The following is a 21,330-nucleotide window of genomic DNA, read 5'->3' as shown; positions in this document are numbered from 1 at the left end:
TACATGAAGGATGTAATGCATTTGAATTTCAAACAAGTGGGCTAAAATGCAAATACTAACATTGCTAAATTACCATAATTTTTCTACATAAACAATAAATAATATAACATAAAAGCACTCTTCAACAGCTTAATCATGTGTTACGATGGGAACACAAAGGTTCTGTTTGGTCTTCATAAATGTTCTACAAAAGTTAATGTGTGTGTGTGTGTGTGTGTGTGTGTGTGTGTGTGTGTGTGTGTGTGTGTGTGTGTGTGTGTGTGTGTGTGTTGGAATGACTTATTACCCTCTCCTTTAAAACCCACACCCTTCGTCTTTCCCTCTCCTTCCCTCTTTCCTGATGAGGCAACAGTTTGTTGCGAAAGCTAGTGAAAGTGCTGGCAGGTCGACAGACACACAAACATACACACAAAATTCAAGCTTTCGCAACAAACTGTTGCCTCATCAGGAAAGAGGGAAGGAGAGGGAAAGACGAAAGGATGTGGGTTTTAAGGGAGAGGATAAGGAGTCATTCCAATCCCGGGAGCGGAAAGACTTACCTTAGGGGGAAAAAAGGACAGGTATACAGTCGCGCGGGCACACACACACACACACACACACACACACACACACACACACAACACAACACAACACAACACAACACAACACAACACACACACATATCCATCCGCACATACACAGACACAAGCAGACATTTGTAAAGGCAAAGAGTTTGGGCAGAGATGTGTGTCGAGGCGGAAGTAAAGAGGCAAAGATGTTGAAAGACAGGTGAGGTATGAGTGGCGGCAACTTGAAATCAGCGGAGGTTGAGGCCTGGCGGATAACGAGAAGAGAGGATATACTGAAGGGCAAGTTCCCATCTCCGGAGTTCTGACAGGTTGGTGTTAGCGGGAAGTATCCAGATAACCCTAACGGTGTAACACTGTGCCAAGATGTGCTGGCCGTGCACCAAGGCATGTTTAGCCACAGGGTGATCCTCATTACCAACAAACACTGTCTGCCTGTGTCTATTCATGCGAATGGACAGTTTGTTGCTGGTAATTCCCACATAGAATGCTTCACAGTGTAGGCAGATCAGTTGGTAAATCAGGTGGGTGCTTTCACACGTGGCTCTGCCTTTGATCGTGTACACCTTCCGGGTTACAGGACTGGAGTAGGTGGTGGTGGGAGGGTGCATGGGACAAGTTTTACACTGGGGGTGGTTACAAGGGTAGGACCCAGAGGGTAGGGAAGGTGGTTTGGGGATTTCATAGGGATGAACTAAGAGGTTACGAAGGTTAGGTGGACGGCAGAAAGACGCTCTTGGTGGAGTGGGGAGGATTTCGTGAAGGATGGATCTCATTTCAGGGCAGGATTTGAGGAAGTCGTATCCCTGCTGGAGAGCCACATTCAGAGTCTGATCCAGTGCAGGAAAGTATCCTGTCACAAGTGGGGCACTTTTGTGGTTCTTCTGTGGGAGGTTCTGGGTTTGAGGGGATGAGGAAGTGGCTCTGGTTATTTGCTTCTGTACCAGGTCGGGAGGGTAGTTGCAGGATGCGAAAGCTGTTGTCAGGTTGTTGGTGTAAAGGTTCAGGGATTCCGGACTGGAGCAGATTCGTTTGCCACAAAGGCCTAGGCTGTAGGGAAGGGACCGTTTGATGTGGAATGGGTGGCAGCTGTCGTAATGCAGGTACTGTTGCTTGTTGGTGGGTTTGATGTGGACGGACGTGTGAAGCTGGCCATTGGACAGATGGAGGTCAACGTCAAGGAAAGTGGCGTGGGATTTGGAGTAGGACCAGGTGAATCTGATGGAACCAAAGGAGTTGAGGTTGGAGAGGAAATTCTGGAGTTCTTCTTCTCTGTGAGTCCAGATCATGAAGATGTCATCAATAAATCTGTACCAAACTTTTGGTTGGCAGGCCTGGGTAACCAAGAAGGCTTCCTCTAGGCGACCCATGAATAGGTTGGCGTATGAGGTGGCCATCCTGGTACCCGTGGCTGTTCCCTTTAATTGTTGGTATGTCTGGCCTTCAAAAGTGAAGAAGTTGTGGGTCAGGATGAAGCTGGCTGAGGTAATGAGGAAAGAGGTTTTAGGTTGGGTGGCAGGTGGTCGGCGTGAAAGGAAGTGCTCCATCGCAGCGAGGCCCTGGACGTGCGGAATATTTGTGTATAAGGAAGTGGCATCAATGGTTACAAGGATGCTTTCCAGGGGTAACAGATTGGGTAAGGATTCCAGGCGTTCGAGAAAGTGGTTGGTGTCTTTGATGAAGGATGGGAGACTGCATGCAGTGGGTTGAAGATGTTGATGTACGTAGGCAGAGATACGCTCCGGGGGGCTTGGTAACCAGCTACAGTGGGGCGGCCGGGATGGTTGGGTTTATGAATTTTGGGAAGAAGGTAGGGGTGCGGGGTGTCGGTGGGGTCAGGAGGTTGATGGAGTCAGGTGAAAGGTTTTGTAGGGGGCCTAAGGTTCTGAGCATTCCTTGAAGCTCCGCCTGGACATCAGGAATGGGATTACCTTGGTGAACTTTGTATGTTGTGTTGTCTGAAAGCTGACGCAGTCCCTCAGCCACATACTCCTGACGATCAAGCACCACGGTCGTGGAACCAGCTTGGGCTTCAGCAGTGGTCATGTTGGGAGTAGGATTAAGGTTTTTCAAGAAAGACTGAGCGGCAAGGCTGGAAGTGAGAAATTCCTGGAAGGTTTGGAGAGGGTGATTTTGAGGAAGAGGAGGTGGGTCCCGCTGTGACGGAGGATGGAACTGTTCCAGGCAGGGTTCAATTTGGATAGTGTCTTGGAGAGTTGGATCATTAGGAGTAGGATTAGGATCATTTTTCTTCATGGCAAGGTGATACTTCCAGCAGAGAGTACGAGTGTAGGACAGTAAATCTTTGACGAGAGCTGTTTGGTTGAATCTGGGAGTGGGGCTGAAGGTGAGGCCTTTGGATAGGACAGAGGTTTTGGATTGGGAGAGAGGTTTGGAGGAAAGGTTAACTACTGAATTAGGGTCTTGTGGTTCCAGATTGCGTTGATTGGAATTTTGAGGTTTTGGAGGGAGTGGAGCTGGAAGTGGGAGATTGAGTAGATGGGAGAGACTGGGTCTGTGTGCAATGAGAGGAGGTTGAGGTTTGCTGGAAAGGTTGTGAAGGGTGAGTGAGTTTCCATTCCGGAGGTGGGAAACCAGGAGATTGGATAGTTTTTTGAGGTGGAGGGTGGCATGCTGTTCTAATTTGCGGTTGGCCTGTAGGAGGATGCTCTGAACAGCCGGTGTGGATATGGGAGAGGAAAGATTGAGGACTTTTATTAAGGATAGGAATTGACAGGTGTGTTCGTTGGCTGAGTTGATGTGTAGGTGAAGTATTAGGTGGGCGAGGGCAATGGATTGTTCAGTTAGGAACTGGTATAGGGACTGATGGAAAGAAGGGTTGCAGCCAGAGATGGGAACTTTGAGTGTGAGGCCTTTGGGGGTAATGCCAAATGTCAGACAAGCCTGAGAAAATAAAATATGGGTGCGTAATCTGGCTAGGGCGAGGGCATGTTTGTGGAGGGAATGTAAATAAAACTTAATTGGGTCATTGTGGGATTGTTGTGAGGGTGACATGGTATTAGAAGGTGGAAAGTGTAACATGAGGTTGAAATGAAAATGATAGAAATATATGGGGAGAGATACAGGTGAACTAGAAAGCAACTGGAGATCTGGTATGAAAAAAGGCTAAAAAGTGTTCATTAAGTTGATCATGTGGTGAACTTGGGTTGGTAGACAACGATGTGCATAAAGGTTAGGTGGTTGTGTTGCCACTAAAACACGTTAAAGGGCGGAGAAATTCGGGAAAATTTCGAAAAAACGTGTAAACGTATTAAAAGGAGTGGTGTTGTGGTGAAAGATTACGAAAATGGGGCTGACAATTGTCTGACAAAGAAATAATGATGTTAAAACCTGTGGGGTGCGGCTAAAAATGATCAGTGATGTGCGAAAAACGGAAGTGGAAATAAAATGAAAGTTATTAGAACTAGCCGAAATGGTTGTTTAATACGTGAAAGCAGCTGTTATTGAACTAGAAACAGTGGAGGTGTACACGATCAAAGGCAGAGCCACGTGTGAAAGCACCCACGTGATTTACCAACTGACCTGCCTACACTGTGATGCATTCTATGTGGGAATGACCAGCAACAAACTGTCCATTCGCATGAATGGACACAGGCAGACAGTGTTTGTTGGTAATGAGAATCACCCTGTGGCTAAGCATGCCTTGGTGCACGGTCAGCACATCTTGGCACAGTGTTAAACCGTCCAGGTTATCTGGATACTTCCCACCAACACCAACCTATCCAAACTCCGGAGATGGGAACTTGCTCTTCAATATATCCTCTCTTCCCGTTACCCACCAGGCCTCAATCTCCGCTAATTTCAAGTTGCCGCCACTCATACCTGTCATTCAACAACATCTTTGCGTCTGCACTTCCGCCTCGTCTGACATCTCTGCCCAAACTCTTTGTATTTAAATATGTCTGCTTGTGTCTGTATATGTGTGGATGGATATGTGTGTGTGTGTGTGTGTGTGTGTGTGTGTGTGTGTGTGTGTAATAGAGGGAAACATTCCACGTGGGAAAAATATATCTAAAAACAAAGATGGTGAGACTTACCAAACAAAAGCGCTGGCAGGTCGATAGACACACAAACATACACACAAAATTCAAGCTTTCACAACAAATGGTTGCTTCATCAGGAAAGAGGGAAGGAGAGGGAAAGACGAAAGGATGTGGGTTTTAAGGGAGAGGGTAAGGAGTCATTCCAATCCCGGGAGCGGAAAGACTTACCTTAGGGGGAAAAAGGGACAGGTATACAGTCGCGCGTGCGCGCGCGCGCGCACACACACACACACACACACACACACACACACACACACACACACACACACACATATCCATCCGCACATACACAGACACAAGCAGACATTTGTAAAGGCAAAGAGTTTGGGCAGAGACGTGAGTCGAGGCGGAAGTAAAGAGGCAAAGATGTTGAAAGACAGGTGAGGTATGAGTGGCAGCAACTTGAAATTGTGGAGGTTGAGGCCTGGCGGATAACGAGAAGAGAGGATATTCTGAAGGGCAAGTTCCCATCTCCGGAGTTCTGACAGGTTGGTGTTAGTGGGAAGTATCCAGATAACCCTAACGGTGTAACACTGTGCCAAGATGTGCTGGCCGTGCACCAAGGCATGTTTAGCCACAGGGTGATCCTCATTACCAACAAACACTGTCTGCCTGTGTCTATTCATGCGAATGGACAGTTTGTTGCTAGTCATTCCCACATAGAATGCTTCACAGTGTAGGCAGGTCAGTTGGTAAATCACGTAGGTGCTTTCACACGTGGCTCTGCCTTTGATCGTGTACACCTTCCGGGTTACAGGACTGGAGTAGGTGGTGGTGGGAGGGTGCATGGGACAGGTTTTACACCGGGGTCGGTTACAAGGGTAGGAGCCAGAGGGCAGGGTAGGTGGTTTGGGGATTTCATAGGGATGAACTAAGAGGTTACGAAGGTTAGGTGGACGGCGGAAAGACACTCTTGGTGGAGTGGGGAGGATTTCGTGAAGGATGGATCTCATTTCAGGGCAGGATTTGAGGAAGTCGTATCCCTGCTGGAGAGCCACATTCAGAGTCTGATCCAGTGCAGGAAAGTATCCTGTCACAAGTGGGGCACCTTTGGGGTTCTTCTGTGGGAGGTTCTGGGTTTGAAGGGATGAGGAAGTGGCTCTGGAACTCCAGAATTTCCTCTCCAACCTCAACTCCTTTGGTTCCATCAGATTCACCTGGTCCTACTCTAAATCCCATGCCACTTTCCTTGACGTTGACCTCCATCTGTCCAATGGCCAGCTTCACACGTCCGTCCACATCAAACCCACTAAGAAAAGCAACAGTTCTCCATTATGACAGCTGCCACCCATTCCACATCAAACGGTCCCTTCCCTACAGCCTAGGTCTTCGTGGCAACCTTGGGTTGTGAAAGCTTGAATTTTGTGTGTGTGTGTGTGTGTGTGTGTGTGTGTGTGTGTGTGTGTGTGTGTGTGTGTCAACATGCCAACACTTTTGTTTCGTAAGTTACATCATCTTTGTTTTTAGATATATTACACACACACACACACACACACACACACACACACACACACACACACACACACGACCATCGAAAAAAGTGTATCAGAGTACTGCCAGGGATGCTGCAATAGATACGCGCCACAAATGTCATTCTTGTAAAAGGGCATAAGACGTACGACACGACTTGGTGCCATCACATTTGTCACCCTCCATGACCGGCTTTCGCAGCCTGCTTCAGATTTTTATCTGAGAGTTTTTATCCCACCTGCTGTTCCGGATTTGAGTTGGCGTTTCACTCAGCGTTGCATGTCATCATCTCATTTTCTGACAGATGCATCATGCGTCAGTGGGAGACTGAATGGTTGCCGGTGACAGACAACAAACTGCAGTCGCTCAGATCGAACACAGAGGCATGGCAGACTTCATGTCAGCCTTGCCGCTGGAAGGAGGTTTTGCTTACCAGACTGTGCATCGGGCATAGCCCTTTCACACACGACTTCCTCCTCCGGCAGGAGGATCCACCATTCTATGAAGTTTATGGCGTGCCACTTTCATTTCAGCATATTGCGGCTACTTGTGTCCTCTATACTGATATTAGGGCAGCCCTCGGTCTCGCTGGTGATTTGCCCACCGTCCTCGCAGAGACCAATACCAGTGTTACGAGAGTGATGAAATTTCGTGAACGGTCAGGCCTCATCCCTAAACTGGTGGGGAAGGGTGGCAGAGTTTAAGACGTTATAAACTGCTCTGCATGTGGGGACATCCTTTGTCCCCACCCATGAGTTTTGCACGTTGACTTTTCCTCGGGGCGCTGATGGCCATGATGGCGAGCGCCCCCTCAACTCAGATCATCATTTCACTCAACACTTCTCACATTTTGGAGAACAGTGTCCCACAGGGTTCTATGTTATGTGTCACACTCTTCCTGGTAATCATCAATGGGCTTGCAGCTTGTGTTGGGCCTCTGGTTACCCCGACGTTGTATGTCGACGATTTTTGCATCTGGTGCCACTCTCACTTGGTACAATCTGCTTAGCGCCAGCTCCGAGGTGTCATCTGACCGTCTGACAGGCCTCTCTGGCTTCCAGTTTTCTCCCTCCAAAATGTGGGTTATGCATTTGTGTCATCAACCCACAGTACACCCTGATCCAGACCTGTATTCAGGCAACCAGCTCTTGGATGTTGCAGCACAGTCCCATTTTCTGGGCCTTAGTTTTGATAATAAGCTGATGTGACTGCCCCTTAGGCCCCATATGAAGACTACATGCGTGAGGAAGATAAATGTCTCCGCCTCCTGGTCCACACATCTTGGGGTGCAGACTGTGCTACTTTTCTCCATCTTTACACGGGGTGTATACTGTCCGGGAAAAATCTAGGAATTTTTTCATGTGGGGGAAAACAGGGAGAAACCCAGGAATTTTTCATTGTTTTAGCTTCCAGTTAAATTTTTGTAATTTTGACTGGTAAGAATTGATTCTATAGCAAGGAATGTTACTGTGCCCTGGTACTGGAGAATGATACTGCAGCAGTAAAATATAAACGAGAGAGAAAAAAAAATAAAACTTTAGTGGCAATGGAAATGCGCCATTTACACCAATAAAACACCGTGCACGCACAAGCGTTTGTAAACTGCACAAATATGTCAATGGCCTTGGGGCGAATACTATGTAATATTTCGTAACAATAAACTGCTTTCTATGAGTGTGACGTCACAACTGTTTACGTTAGGTTCATTTGACCAGTTGCCAGTGGGCTGGTGTGCATGCGCAGTCAGCTCGCGTATCAGCAGTACCTTCTCCCGCTTCCCGCTACTTGAAGTGTGGCTGTTAACTGTATCGGCAGTAGCAGCCAGATGCCAATGAGAAATTTTCTTATGTGCCCTAGCTGCCAGATTCGCGCATGCACAGAGTTGAAACTTCCTGGCAGATTAAAACTGTGTGCCTGACCAAGACTCGAACTCGGGACCTTTGCCTTTCGTGGGCAAGTGCTCTACCAACTGAGCTACCCAAGCACAACTCGTGCCCCTTTCTCACAGTTTGGAAGGTAGGAGACGAGGTACTGGCAGAAGTAAAGCTGTGAGGACAGGGCGTGAGTTGTGCTTGGGTAGCTCAGTTGGTAGAGCACTTGCCCACGAAAGACAAAGGTCCTGAATTCGAGTCTCGGTCCAGCACACAGTTTTAATCTGCTATGAAGTTTCATATCAGCGTGCACTCTGCTGCAGAGTGAAAATCTCATTATACACAGAATTGTCTGAGTTGTAGTGGGGAGGGGGTTAGTCTCCATGCGACCCATGTTTGCATTATATGATTTCGCTGTTTCCTCTTAGTTTACAGCTCCCACACCAAATGAAAAGAAAATGGATTTCTGTGTCCGGAAGCTATCAAGTGAATTAAAATACATTCACTTAATTAAGGAGGACAAAATATATTATTAGTTCCAGTTTTCTGATTTCATTTTATTTCCAAGTTAATAATCAAGCATTAATTGCCTTGCAGAGCAATGAAGCTGTTTTTGTCAGTTTGCTAAAAAAAAATTTGGCTTTATTAATCTTTCCACTGAGGCAATCAATTTATTTGAAACGAAGTGTTTCATTCTACAGTATTGGCTAGTTGCAACTGTTTGCTGAATTTCAAGTCCACGTTTTCATCTTTTGCCATAATTATGAACCAAATTTGAGAGAGTACAATACTGGTACTCCAAGAAAATTAACCCACACTGGAAAGCTTAATATCAGAGGGGACTTACTTCATTGTGAATGTAGAAAAAACCAATTTGAACTTAAAGCCGACTTATGCATTTTAGTACGGTTTACGAAATTCCGATGCTCTTGGAGTATCCTCTGATGTCCTGTTTCTTTTGTGGCATAACGTAAGCTCCCTTAGTGCTTTATACATACGAACCTACAGACTTCCTACACCACTGTAGCTGCGCAAGTGCAATAATGCTTGTTTTCTGGCACTCTTTGGCAACTGCTAAATTGAACCTATTACTAACAGTCTCGGGATAATATTGCGAACTGTGGTTCGAAAAGTGTTACTTTCAAGTAAATTTCTTTTTACACAAGATGAATTATGTTAACGTGTGAGAAAGTGGGATAAATTTCTTAAATCACAGAGCCTTTAAAACTGAATACTTTGAGGACCAGCCACTTATGAGAATTTTGAGCCAGGAAGACCAGACATTTATGGCATCATTTTAAATTTACTGGCACATTTGTGTGATGTATCTTAAAGATGTATATATTTGCGTATATCACACACACAAATTCCATATTACACGTGGAAGCTTAGCTTCTCTTGTAGCTTATTAATCTTAGAGACCAATATTATGTATGAAAGCTTCGCTTTCCTTGTAACTATACCTTGTGCATTAATGTAAACCATTAACTTTTCCTCTTTGTGTGTTCGCACTACGTAACTAACAGTAATCTTGCTATTGGCTGACTATAACACATGTCCTATGCACTGAATATCTGCTGTCATCGGCTGGCGCAATCACGTGGCATGAGATACGACTGGCTTACAAAAGGACATCGCAATCTAGATTTCAACACTCCAGAAACTAATGTCCTGTGTTTGGTGCAATTCAAATTTATACTTTGTAATAAGAAATTTTTTTTTTCCTGGCAAGTTCTACGCCAGTGTATGAAACGTTAGCTACTCAAAGAATTGATAAGTTTTACAGTTCCAAGGGGAAAATCTACGGAAAACCTACTGTCACGTAGCACGGAAAAGGTGTATTTTTTAAATGGGATATCAGGTAAAAACCTGGTAATTTTTTTTCTGTGTATACACTCTGTTACTGTTCTCTCATCTTGTCCAGACGATTATGGTAGTCAGGTTTATGGCTCAGCGGCTCCTTCCACTCTGAAAATACTTCATCCTTTTCGCCATTGTGGGGTGCATCTGGCTATTGATGCCTTTTGCACAAGTTCCATTGACAGTCTCCTCACAGAAGCGGGCATTGCACTGAGTGGAACCATTTGCTGTACATCAATAGTATATATATGGTAAGGTGGTTGTCAATATGTATGTTGGAATAGGACTAATCATGTTTACTCTAGAACAGTAAGCTGCTGTAATGCGTTGCTTGACTTAGGGTTGAAATATCTGAATTTTCTTAAGGCCTATGTGACATGCTTCTTTTGCAAAGGGAGCCAGTTTCAGCCTCTGGTCGTCTTCAGATGTTGGGAGAGCTGCAAAAAGCATCGCAGCCATTGATAGTAGAGACAGTGAAAGCGACAATGTCGAATAAATATTGCCAGTGTGTCACACTGGGGTTTCGCTCTTCAGCACAGTACACATTGACAGCTCCAGCTATTGAGCTTTTTTACACAATGGCTCGTGTAACACCTGCAAATAAATATTCAACAAACTGAAAATAATGCCACCATATAAACATGAACACAAACATTTTGTCTAACTCTCACAAGAGAGATGGACAGGAAATTGTGGTGAGGTATAGTCTGTCTGTGAACTGAAAAGCGAGCAGCAGCGGCAGCAAGATTGGGGGAGGGATGGCTGGTGTTCCAATTCGTGGAAGAACCCTAAAGCTTCTGTACTTTATCATTAAGAATCAATTTCCTTCTAACATTGTAGAACAGTGTGCAGAGATTTACATAGTTTCTGTCCATATCTGTTATTTGTATTAATACTGTTAGTAATTGATATCGGTATTCCGTGTAGAGTCAGTCGCACTTTGTGCAACATAAACATCCTGGGCATGTGTGCCCACTGTGCCAACAGTGATTTGTGAGATGATCGCATCATCATCATTGACTCGCAAGTCGCCGAAGTGGCGTCAACTAAAAAAAGGAGTTGCAATACAGAGGCCGAACTTCCCCGCATGGAGCCTCCCGGCCAACAATGCCACACAATCATTTCATTTCATTTTTGTGAGATGAGCTGCGGAAGTGTTAATATAACACCCTGTAGTTGCTTTTTGTGATGTAGTATGGTGGAGAGAATGGGGAATTGCATGCTCGCTCTTAAATTTTTAGACCTATAAATGAGGGAAGCGCACGACCATAATCTGGTTACCTACCTTCTCTCACACTACCTTCCCAGCCTGTCACCCCACCAGAACACAGTTGACCCCCTAATACAGCTCTGCTACTCTTACATGTGGTACAAACCTGTAAAATTTGTTCTTAAACCACATTATTTAACAATATACATTAATTTTATGCCATTAAAATACAATTTTTAATAATTTGTGGTGCTTTCAGCCCCTGGAATATGGAAACCATTAATTCAAGACAAAAATGATTAGTACCCTCCTTGTAAGAAAATTAACCCATTAGTGCTGGAATTAATTTTTTCATGATTTTTTTTTAAAATGCATTATTATGTGTGTACAAGGCATCAATTACACAACAGAGTTGTTTTGACGAAAGTCATTACCGCCATTAGCGAGATATTTGATGTTGCCATATGGCAATGATAGGCGCTTTCACTACCTAAATTTATATGGATTACAACTTCAACTAAAATAAGTAGGTTATTCAAATTTCTTATTACATATACAAGTTTTGTGCAAATTTATTATTCAGTCTTCATCGTACAATTGATACTTTATAACACAGTACAATTAATAATCAAAAATCAAACCTTGAACTCAGCATTTTACATGAAATGGAATAAAATAATCAATACACAATCCCACATTACACTTTGAACACATTGTTCTCACAATAGATTTACAGTCCTTCTGTGCACACTTTTCTTCTTCTTTCCTTCCGTGTGCTGGACGAGGTGGCCAGTCTTATCAAACCTAATTGAATCCGATATGCGGCTGTCAGAACATGCCCTTCATGCAGGTCTCCTGGTTCCTTTTGGTAAAGCTTGGTGTCCTTGCAAGTACGCTGTTGCTACTTCTCTCTTGAAATCAAGCTGAGAAATAGTTTGGTTTCTTACCTCAGATACAGATGGCTCTGGTATATTTGGACGTGTAGCTGTTTCAGGTACAATTGGATCTTGTTCCGTATGCATTGATGGTGCCGGCAGATTACAGTGCTCGTAATAGACACCAATCCTTTCGTTATTTGGCATCCTTATTTCAGCATTAGCTCGTAGTTGGCGAGAGGACAGGTTGTCTAATAATCTGTAAAAATAAGAAATTAAATAGCAAATCATAATACAGTCGGCATCAGTATACAAACAATTACAAACCAAAGATAGACCCGCCAACATGTTAATTTCCTGAATCTTCATCTGTGTCTACATTCGGATGTGGTGGGGCTCAATAAACACATCACCTTCAACATTGTCATTATAAAGAATCTCCAGCACCTCGGCAAGTGAGAAACCTCTTCTAAAACAAAAAAGAGAAAATTTGTCCTTTTACTGAGTACAAGCGCCTAGCGTTGCCATATGGCAACTCCGACGTTCAAACGGCCTAAATGATCGTAATTTATTTCACAGCAAGCAGTAGCCTCCAAAGAATATATATTTGAGTATTTAAAGCACAACCGTACTAAAAAACCAAATTATATATCGTAAGTTATTGTGTAAAACATACTTACTCGAACTTACACTCCATTTTTCTTCGTCATTCAGCAAACGACGACTTCCAACACTGCTTACACCGCAGAATTTAAATGTATTGTTAAAACTGTTGCATTGTAGTGATCTTTACAGTCTTGCGGAATGGAATCCAGTGCTGTCAACACTTGCTTCTTTGGTGTCGCGGAATCAACGATTTTAATAAAGTGTTACAAACGTTGCCATATGGCAACACATGATGCTAATGGGTTAATGTAGGTTAATTTTTTACCAGGGAACATTTTCGATGGATGCTGCATAGTTCGAGACGTTCGAGAAAAACCTAGAAAAGTGACCTTTACAGGTGTCCCCACCCCCACGCTCACACCACAGCCGTGTCTGTATTTGTAGTATGTTGTTCATGATATACATCCTAACAGTGTTCAAAAATTTGTCATTTAGCAAATTTTTTCCCTCATTTGCCTTCGTTGACTGGACTATTTAACACAGTGTTGCAACATTTCAATACTGAATTTTCCACGTACTTATTGCCTCTTTTTAGAAACTATCATTGAGTCAGCGTATCAAAAAGAACTTTGCAGGCATCAATTAAATCATTTTTTCAAAGTGAAGTAGCAAATCTTGTATCAGGCTGATTGTCAGTTTAGAAGATAGGTACAAGTGTGTTAACATTTCTTCATTTCCAACTACATCTGTGAAAAATTGACATTTCTCTGTTTGCTGTTTGAAGTAATTAATGTGATGCTAAACTGTCTGAAATATTAAAAAATATAGGGTTAAGTATGGTGAGAAAGAAAGCATCTGAAGTGAACTGTTGCATAATGTGCAGTTTATACTGCTATATACTCTCAGATATTACGACGAATTTGCAAAGCACTTGATGTCGACATAAAGTGTCTCAATTTTTCCACTACAATGCTTACATTTCCATTCTTTTGTATTCAAATTTTCAGTAGATGCAACTCGTGTTCAGAATCTAAATGTTGAAACAGTTTGCTGGTATTTTGGGATACTGATCTGAATAAACATCTTGTTGACAATTAGCCTGTCAGCTTCTGTCTCGGGTTCTTCTATCGATGTTTGTGCTTGAACAGAACTGAACACCACTCAGAAAAAAGTATTAACAACATCCCTGTCGGCAACAACTGGATCGTGTTGTTCCAGGTGTGTGGCCCAAGAGAAATTACAAGCCTGAGCTAAAGACAAAAGCCACAGCTCTCAGGGCAGGCACCTTAATGGCTGTACTTGAGCCAAAGTGATTAGTGTGCCAGGAATGACGTATTATAAAGTAAGCAGCAGTAGCACACAATACTGACTGAGAATAAATAAAATACAAAATGGTTCAAATGGCGCTGAGCCCTATGGGACTTAACAGCTATGGTCATCAGTCCCCTAGAACTTTCAACTACTTAAACTTAACTAACCTAAGGACATCACACAACACCCAGTCATCACGAGGCAGAGAAAATCCTTCACCCAGCCGGGAATCGAACCCGGGAACCTGGGCGTGGGAAGAAAATACAGTCCAGTAGCTTTTCTTGACTGCAAAAATGCATCTCGTAACAAAAGTAGTAGTGCTGGACAATGTGTAGTAAATCATAAATAAAATTAAAGAACAAAACACATTTATTGATAGAAAACAAGGCAGAAAATGGTATGGGATATGCACTAAAGATCAGAAATGAGCTCTAAATACCTGCTTTAAACTCAACAGTTCCTATGACGTCATCTACAAATTAATCATCTTCGTACACTCTGAGCCTCAACTTGCAAGACTCCACTGCTGTCCATTTAACCGAAAACTCATCGTTGAGTCTGTTGTAGGGTATAAGTGGATGATCAGCATAGAAAGGGGAGCAAATACACGAGTTTGCAAGTATAGTCGAGGACTCGGGGCATTGCCACGACACGTGCCACCAATGGGTGTGGTGATAATTATAAAACACTACAATGACTGATCAGTAGTGCTAACTACTCAGTCATTGTACTGATTTGTATTTGTTGATGCTCATTGGATATTGACAGGATGAGTCAAAAATGATTTTGCAACTCTGGAATGATATAGAAATTTATTGAGAACTCACAGAATTTGTAGGTGTGCCATTTTTTAGCAAATGACCTCAAGTTTCACATATGTGTCAAATGTCGTTTTGGTTCAGTGTGACACTGAAAAATGTGAAATGCATACAAAAAACAAAAATTATAGCAGAGGTAAATGCCATATAGTTCAGTGACTTTCACAGACTAGAAGACATAATGACAGTGTCTAGGTAAAAAGTCACTGGAATTGCCCGAGGATATAATTATATTTTTGATACTGCTTGCTAGACTCACCACTTTCCTTGTTTCTTTAATGACAATTCTCTGCCGCTACTTGTGCTGCTGCTTTTGTTAGCGGTTTTTGCATTTCTGTCACAGTGAAGTTTTTGTCATTTGTTGCCATATAATGTTTGATCCGTACAAAAATCGTTTCGATGATGTCGATGTGGCAGTGGTATGGTGGAAGACTAAGAGCCCTGTGTTCACGTTGTTTAGCTGCTGTGTCAACAACGTACTGTTGAAATTGTGGATTCCCTTTTTTCACTGTGCCAATCACACAACAGTTGTAGCTGTCTCACAATGGCAAATTTTCCGAAATACAATAAACTTCTTTTGAAAATAATGATTGTCCTGAAATTAATTTAAAAGCAACAAAAATATCAGGTGGTTATAATTAAAGTGCAGTGAAACTGGATAGATACGCTAATGTATTAATACAGACCTGATTTCCACTCGTGAGAAGTTAGTCCCAGTTGTGGTCACAAAGTGTAAATCTGGCACTGGACACTGTTTGTATGACGGTATGACTTCCACGCTGTTGTTTGACAAGCCATAACGTGAGAGAACAGTACGACTATCAAGAAGAGAGGCCGTATTCTGTTAGTGAAACTGTTTTATGTGAACGGCAGTAATTACAAAGCTGCATTGAGAGACAGATGTCCGATGTGAGGCCCAGCGTCGTTAGATGATTTAAAGGTGACGTTGACAAAATTTGAAAACATGGTTGAGCTCGGCATGTGATCTAAAAGAGGAAGATGCTCTATCCTGGTGGAAGTTATTGATGAGATTGCTGTAGCTGTTACTGATCATGCAGCTAATGCTTGTGCAGTGTCACAAGAATTGCCCACCCTATAGTAAGCAGTACAGAAACTTTTGCTGTCTGTTTTGCACTGGTACCAGTACAAGACCCAGATGGTGTATCAGCTGAAATCACATCATCCACAGCAGCACAGAATTTGCTTTTCAGTTTCTGGCACGGATTGCAGTTGATGACATGTGGCCGGGCAATATTCTCTGGGGAGATGAGGCACAGTTAAAGTTAGAGGGTGCAGTGAATGCACAGAATTGCCAAATTTCGGATACTATTAAACTGTGTGATATGCATGAAGAGCAGTTGTAGTCACTTTATGTGACTGTGTGGTGTGAATTCTGTAAGACATGTCATATCTACATCTACATGATTACCCTGCAATTCACATTTAAGTGCTTGGCAGAGGGTTCATCGAGCCACAATCATACTATCTCTCTACCATTCCACTCCCGAACAGCGTGCGGGAAAAACGAACACCTAAACCTTTCTGTTCGAGCTCTTATTTTACTTTGATGATCATTCCTACCTATGTAGGTTGGGCTCAACAAAATATTTTTGCATTCGGAAGAGAAAGTTAGTGACTGAAATTTCGTAAATAGATCTCGCCGTGACGAAAAACGTCTTTGCTTTTATGACTTCCATTCCAACTTGCGTATCGTATCTGCTACATTCTCCCCCCTATTACGTCATAATACAAAACGAGCTGCCCTTTTTTGCACCCTTTCAATGTCCTCCGTCAATCCCAGCTGGTAAGGATCCCACACCGCGCAGCAATATTCTAACAGAGGACGAACGAGTGTAGTGCAAGCTGTCTCTTTAGTGGACTTGTTGCATCTTCTAAGTGTCCTGCCAATGAAACGCAACCTTTGGCTCGCTTACCCCACAATATTATCTATGTGGTCTTTCCAACCGAAGTTGTTCGTAATTTTAACACCCAGATACTTAGTTAAATTGACAGCCTTGAGAATTGTACTATTTATCGAGTAATCGAATTCCAACGGATTTCTTTTGGAACTCATGTGGATCACCTCACACTTTTCGTTATTTAGCATCAGCTGCCACACCATACAGCAATCTTTTCTAAATGGCTTTGCAACTGATACTGATCTTCGGATGACCTTACTAGACGGTAAATTACAGCATCATCTGCGAACAACCTAAGAGAACTGCTCAGATTGTCACCCAGGCCATTTATATAGATCAGGAACAGCGGAGGTCCCAGGACGCTTCCCTGGGGAACTCCTGATATCACTTCAGTTTTACTCGATGATTTGCCGTCTACTACTACGAACTGCGACCTTTCTGACAGGAAATCACGAATCCAGTCGCACAACTGAGACGATACCCCATAGGCCCACATATAATTAGAAGTCGCAGTGTCTGAGTTGTGTTGGTCAAGCACCACACTTGAGTCACGCGTGCAGCTAGCACTCGACAGCTTTGTGCCTCTCGTGTGTAAGCTGTGGTTTGAGGACCAGTGTCTCCTACTGCTCAATGTGTCACTTCTGCGGAGCAGAACATCAGCCACGTGTCAATTTGTCACGAGCCTGTGACATCAGTGGCTGTTGGAAAGCCGCAGTTGCTTTGTAATCCCCTGCGCCTGTGCAGTGCATATCGTACCGTGTACAGAAACTTAACGAGGTGTCGCGTGCGAGAGGGTTTAATTATACCTCTAATGAGGCAAAGATATCATCCGAGTGTTTTATATTTCATTATTGTTACACAAATAAAGAACAATAATTTTTATCTGTGTTTGTTATTTGTCATTTTTCCCATCACTTATGAGCAGTCTGATATAACTGTGTAATATGTGGATTTCAGGTGCTGTTCAAATCGGCCGCACTCAGCCATGTGTCTGCTGAGGCAGATGTAGAGACAGTGGATGATAACCACCAACATAGAAGGCAGTTGGATGATCCCAGGTCCGCCACTGCCGGCATACCGAGAACCCCTATTTTGGTGAGGAAATTGGAAATTGAACACTAATAATCCAGCTGTTACTTGACTTGTACTCAAACTGACATAGTGTAAATAGTAAGATTTTTTGTGTGTGGAAGCAAAATCCGTACTGATAAACAAGTTGTCGCAATTCCCTTCCTTATAAAACCTTACGATGACACACTGTGTTGATCTTCTTACTGACTCCACATCTCTGGAGTAGTGTCAGCCACATTGTTTCATATTTTTGATACAGACAAAATCATCTACATTTTTGCTAAAAATAGTATCTTACAGCTCACATATAAGGGATTGTTTCGTGTCTTTTTTTCTGAGAAAAACTGCACAATAACCCTGGGTTTGGTGTGGGGCGGTGGTGGGGTGAGTGGACTGCTGTAGCCTGTTGTGGGGTTGTGTACCACTGCGGGCTTCGGCGGGGACGAAGCCTCGCCGTCATTTCTAGGTCCCCAGTTCCTTACAGTACAATGCAGTGGATAGTACTCAGAAGAACAGTCCATAATGGAAGGGACCCTCCATAGTATACACTCGCTGTAAAAAAAGAAATTCTGAAGAATCAGAGATTACTGCATAATACGTGTAAAACAAAGTGTAGGGCAATAGACAGACAGATACTGAATGAAATACATTTGGTTGTCAAGAGAGCAACATGTGGTGCGTTCAAGGACTATCGTAGCAGAATATTGTCAAGTGATCCTTCACAGAAACCAGAAAAATTCTGGTTGTACAAACAAGCTGTTAGTGCCACCAAAGTTAATGTTGAGTCCCTAGTGAATGAGACTGGAATTGAAACTGAGGGTAGCAGAAGCTGAAATTCTTCAATCCAATTTCAAATGTTCCTTTACAAAGGAAAACGTAGGACAATAGCCCCAATTTAATCGTTATACCAATGAAAAGATGAATGGAGTAAGTATTAGTGTCAGTGGTGTTGGGGAAACAGCTGAAATTGTTAAAATTGAATGTAGCTCCAAGGCCCAACAGTATCCCTGTCAGATTCTATCCTGAATTTGCAGCTGAGTTAGTCCCTTGTCTAACTATGATCTTTCATAGATCCCTTGAACAAAAAAACAATTCGTGGAAAGCTCACACCTGTGTACTAGAAGGGCAGTAGAAGTGATCCATAAAACTACCGTCCAGTGTACCTGACATCGTTTTGTTGTAGAATCTTAGAACATATTCTGAGCCCAAACATAATGAGGTATCTTGAACAGAATGACCTTTTCAATGCCAACCAGAACGGATTTCAAAAGCATCGATCATGTTAAACCCAACTTGCACTTTCTCACATGACATACTGAAAGCTTTGGATGAGGCAACCATATAAATGCCTTGTTTCTCAATTTCCGAAAAGCAGTTTTCTCAGTACCACACCTATGCTTATTGTCAAAAGTACTATCATATGGGATCTTGTGTGAAATTTGTGACTGGATTGAGCACTTTTTGATAGGGTGGATGTAGCATGTTATCTTGCATGGAGAGTCATAGTCAGATGTAGAAGTAACGTTGGGTATGCCCCAGGGAAGTGTGTTGGTATCCTTGATGTTAATGTTGTATATTAATGATCTTGCAGACATTATTAATAGTAAAATCAGGTATTTTGCAATTGATGCAGTTATCTTTAATGAAGTACTATCTGAAAGAAGCTGCATAAATATTCTGTCAGATCTTAATAAGACGTGAAAGTGGTACAGAGATTGGAAACCTGCTTTAAATGTTCAGAAATGTAAAATTGTGCACTTCACAAAAACAAGCAGCATAGTAGCCCGTGACTGTAATGTTAGTGAGTCACTTTTAGAATCGACTAACTCAAATGCATGGATGTAACACTTTGTAGGGATATGAAATGGAATGATAACAAAAGGTTTACTTCGGTAGACTTCAGTTTATTGGCAGAGTACTGCGTAAGTGCATTAGTCTACAAAGGAAATTGCTTACAAATCACTCGAGTGACTGGTTCTAGAATATTGCGCAAGTGTGTAGGACTCGTACCAGATAGGACTAACAAGGGATATTGAACATATACAGAGAAGGGCAGCACGAATGGTCACAGATTTGTTTCATCCATGGGAGAGTGTCACAGAGATATTGAAGGAACTGAGCTGGAAGACTCTTGAAGGTAGATGCAAACTGTACTGAAAAAGTCTGTGAACAAAGTTTCAAGAACTGGCTTTTAATGATTACTCTAGGAATTTACTACAATCCCCTATGTATGGCTCACATAGAAATCATGAAGATAATATTAGAATAATTACTGCATGCACAGAGGCACTCTTGTCATTCTTCCTGTGCTCCATATGTGAATGGAACAGACAAAAACCCTAATAACCAGTACAATGGGACACACCCTCCGCCATGCACCTCATGGTGATTTGCAGAGTATAGATGTAAACGGAGATGTATATCCTTGTAAATGAACATTCGCACACGTTGGTCAACATTGGGCTCCCTCTTGGATTATTTTGTTATTTATTTGTATTTATTTCTTAATTTTTTTGAAAGTAATTTTCAGATTGGTAAATGTGGTCTTTAACCCTTTGTGACAGTGTGGTTTCATTTGATTTTGTGGCAAGAGCACAGTGGCTACATTCTTAACCACGCTTCTGGACGTAGATGGTGCTGCCATCTAGCGATGAAAATTTGAACTACGCCAATATTTCTCATGTGGTTGCAGTTAGCAATTCAAGTAGAAGTGCCATTTTTGTTTTTGGTTTGCCGGTTCTCTCTTTCTTGATTCTTGATTGATGATTGATGATTGAATTTGTCTTTGAAATGTAAGTTTCACACATGGAATAAATTCATAATACTTACATAAGTACATGCTATATGTATTGCAACAATAATGAAAATCATGTACTTTTTCCGTATTTACTCTGTTGGTTTCGTTTGCAATCACTGCGGCTGCAGGGGTAGTATTAGAAGCTTTGATATTTTGGCTGAAGACAGTGATCTTGATTCACTGGTGCCAAGACCAGTGATATCTAGTGTTGTTTCTGAAAGTGATAATAGTTCTGAAAATGACAGTGATCACAGTTTCAGTTCTGAAGATAACATGCCACTAATAAGGTCTGTGAATTTTACATGGGCAAGGGATGACAGTACAATGCATTCTGTCGATTTTTTTAGGGGAAGTTGGTGTCAAAGGAAAACTGAAAACTGAAGGTGAAGGTATGCTGCCAGTTGATTTTTTAAAAATCTATTTGGGGACAATATGCTGGAATTCATAGTATTCCAGACTAATCTTTATGTGACTCAGAAAGGTAAGAATTACTGAGCTCTTGAAAAAGATGAACTCAAGGTGTTTTAGGCTATAAATATTCTAATGGGTATCAAACAACCTTGTGCATATTGTGATTGCTGGTCATCACACAACGAACTCAAAGATCAGTACATTTCTTCACTTATGTCATTGAAAAGAGTCAGCTGCATTTTATCTCATATACATGTAAATGACAATGCCCTTATGCCACAAAAAAGGAATAAATGTTACGACAAATTGTATAAAATTCGACCACTACTAAAGCAATTACTGACAAGATTCAAAGAATGTTATGCTCCAACTAAGGAGCAATCTGTTGAAGAATGCATGGTGAAATTCAAAGGGCGAGTATCATTCAAACAGTATATGCCTCAAAAGCCCATCAAGAGAGGGTACAAGATATGGGTCAGAG

The 21,330-nt window shown here is 42.5% G+C and overlaps 1 protein-coding gene across 2 annotated transcripts in view; it reads left to right on the top strand.

Moving 5' to 3' along the window:
- The window catches only part of LOC124720331, a 76,653-nt gene that overhangs the window by 11,700 nt on the left and 43,623 nt on the right, over positions 1-21,330 (top strand). For both annotated transcript variants that reach the window (XM_047245642.1, XM_047245643.1), the window contains exon 2: positions 17,528-17,665. In XM_047245642.1, coding sequence (XP_047101598.1) covers positions 17,528-17,665 — 138 coding nt within the window. The remainder of the gene's footprint in view (positions 1-17,527; positions 17,666-21,330) is intronic.

The sequence above is a fragment of the Schistocerca piceifrons genome, chromosome 11, assembly GCF_021461385.2.
Source record: "Schistocerca piceifrons isolate TAMUIC-IGC-003096 chromosome 11, iqSchPice1.1, whole genome shotgun sequence".
NCBI classification, from domain to species: domain Eukaryota; kingdom Metazoa; phylum Arthropoda; class Insecta; order Orthoptera; family Acrididae; genus Schistocerca; species Schistocerca piceifrons.
Note: the sequence above shows the minus strand (reverse complement) of the source record. Positions and strands in the feature narration are given on the sequence as shown.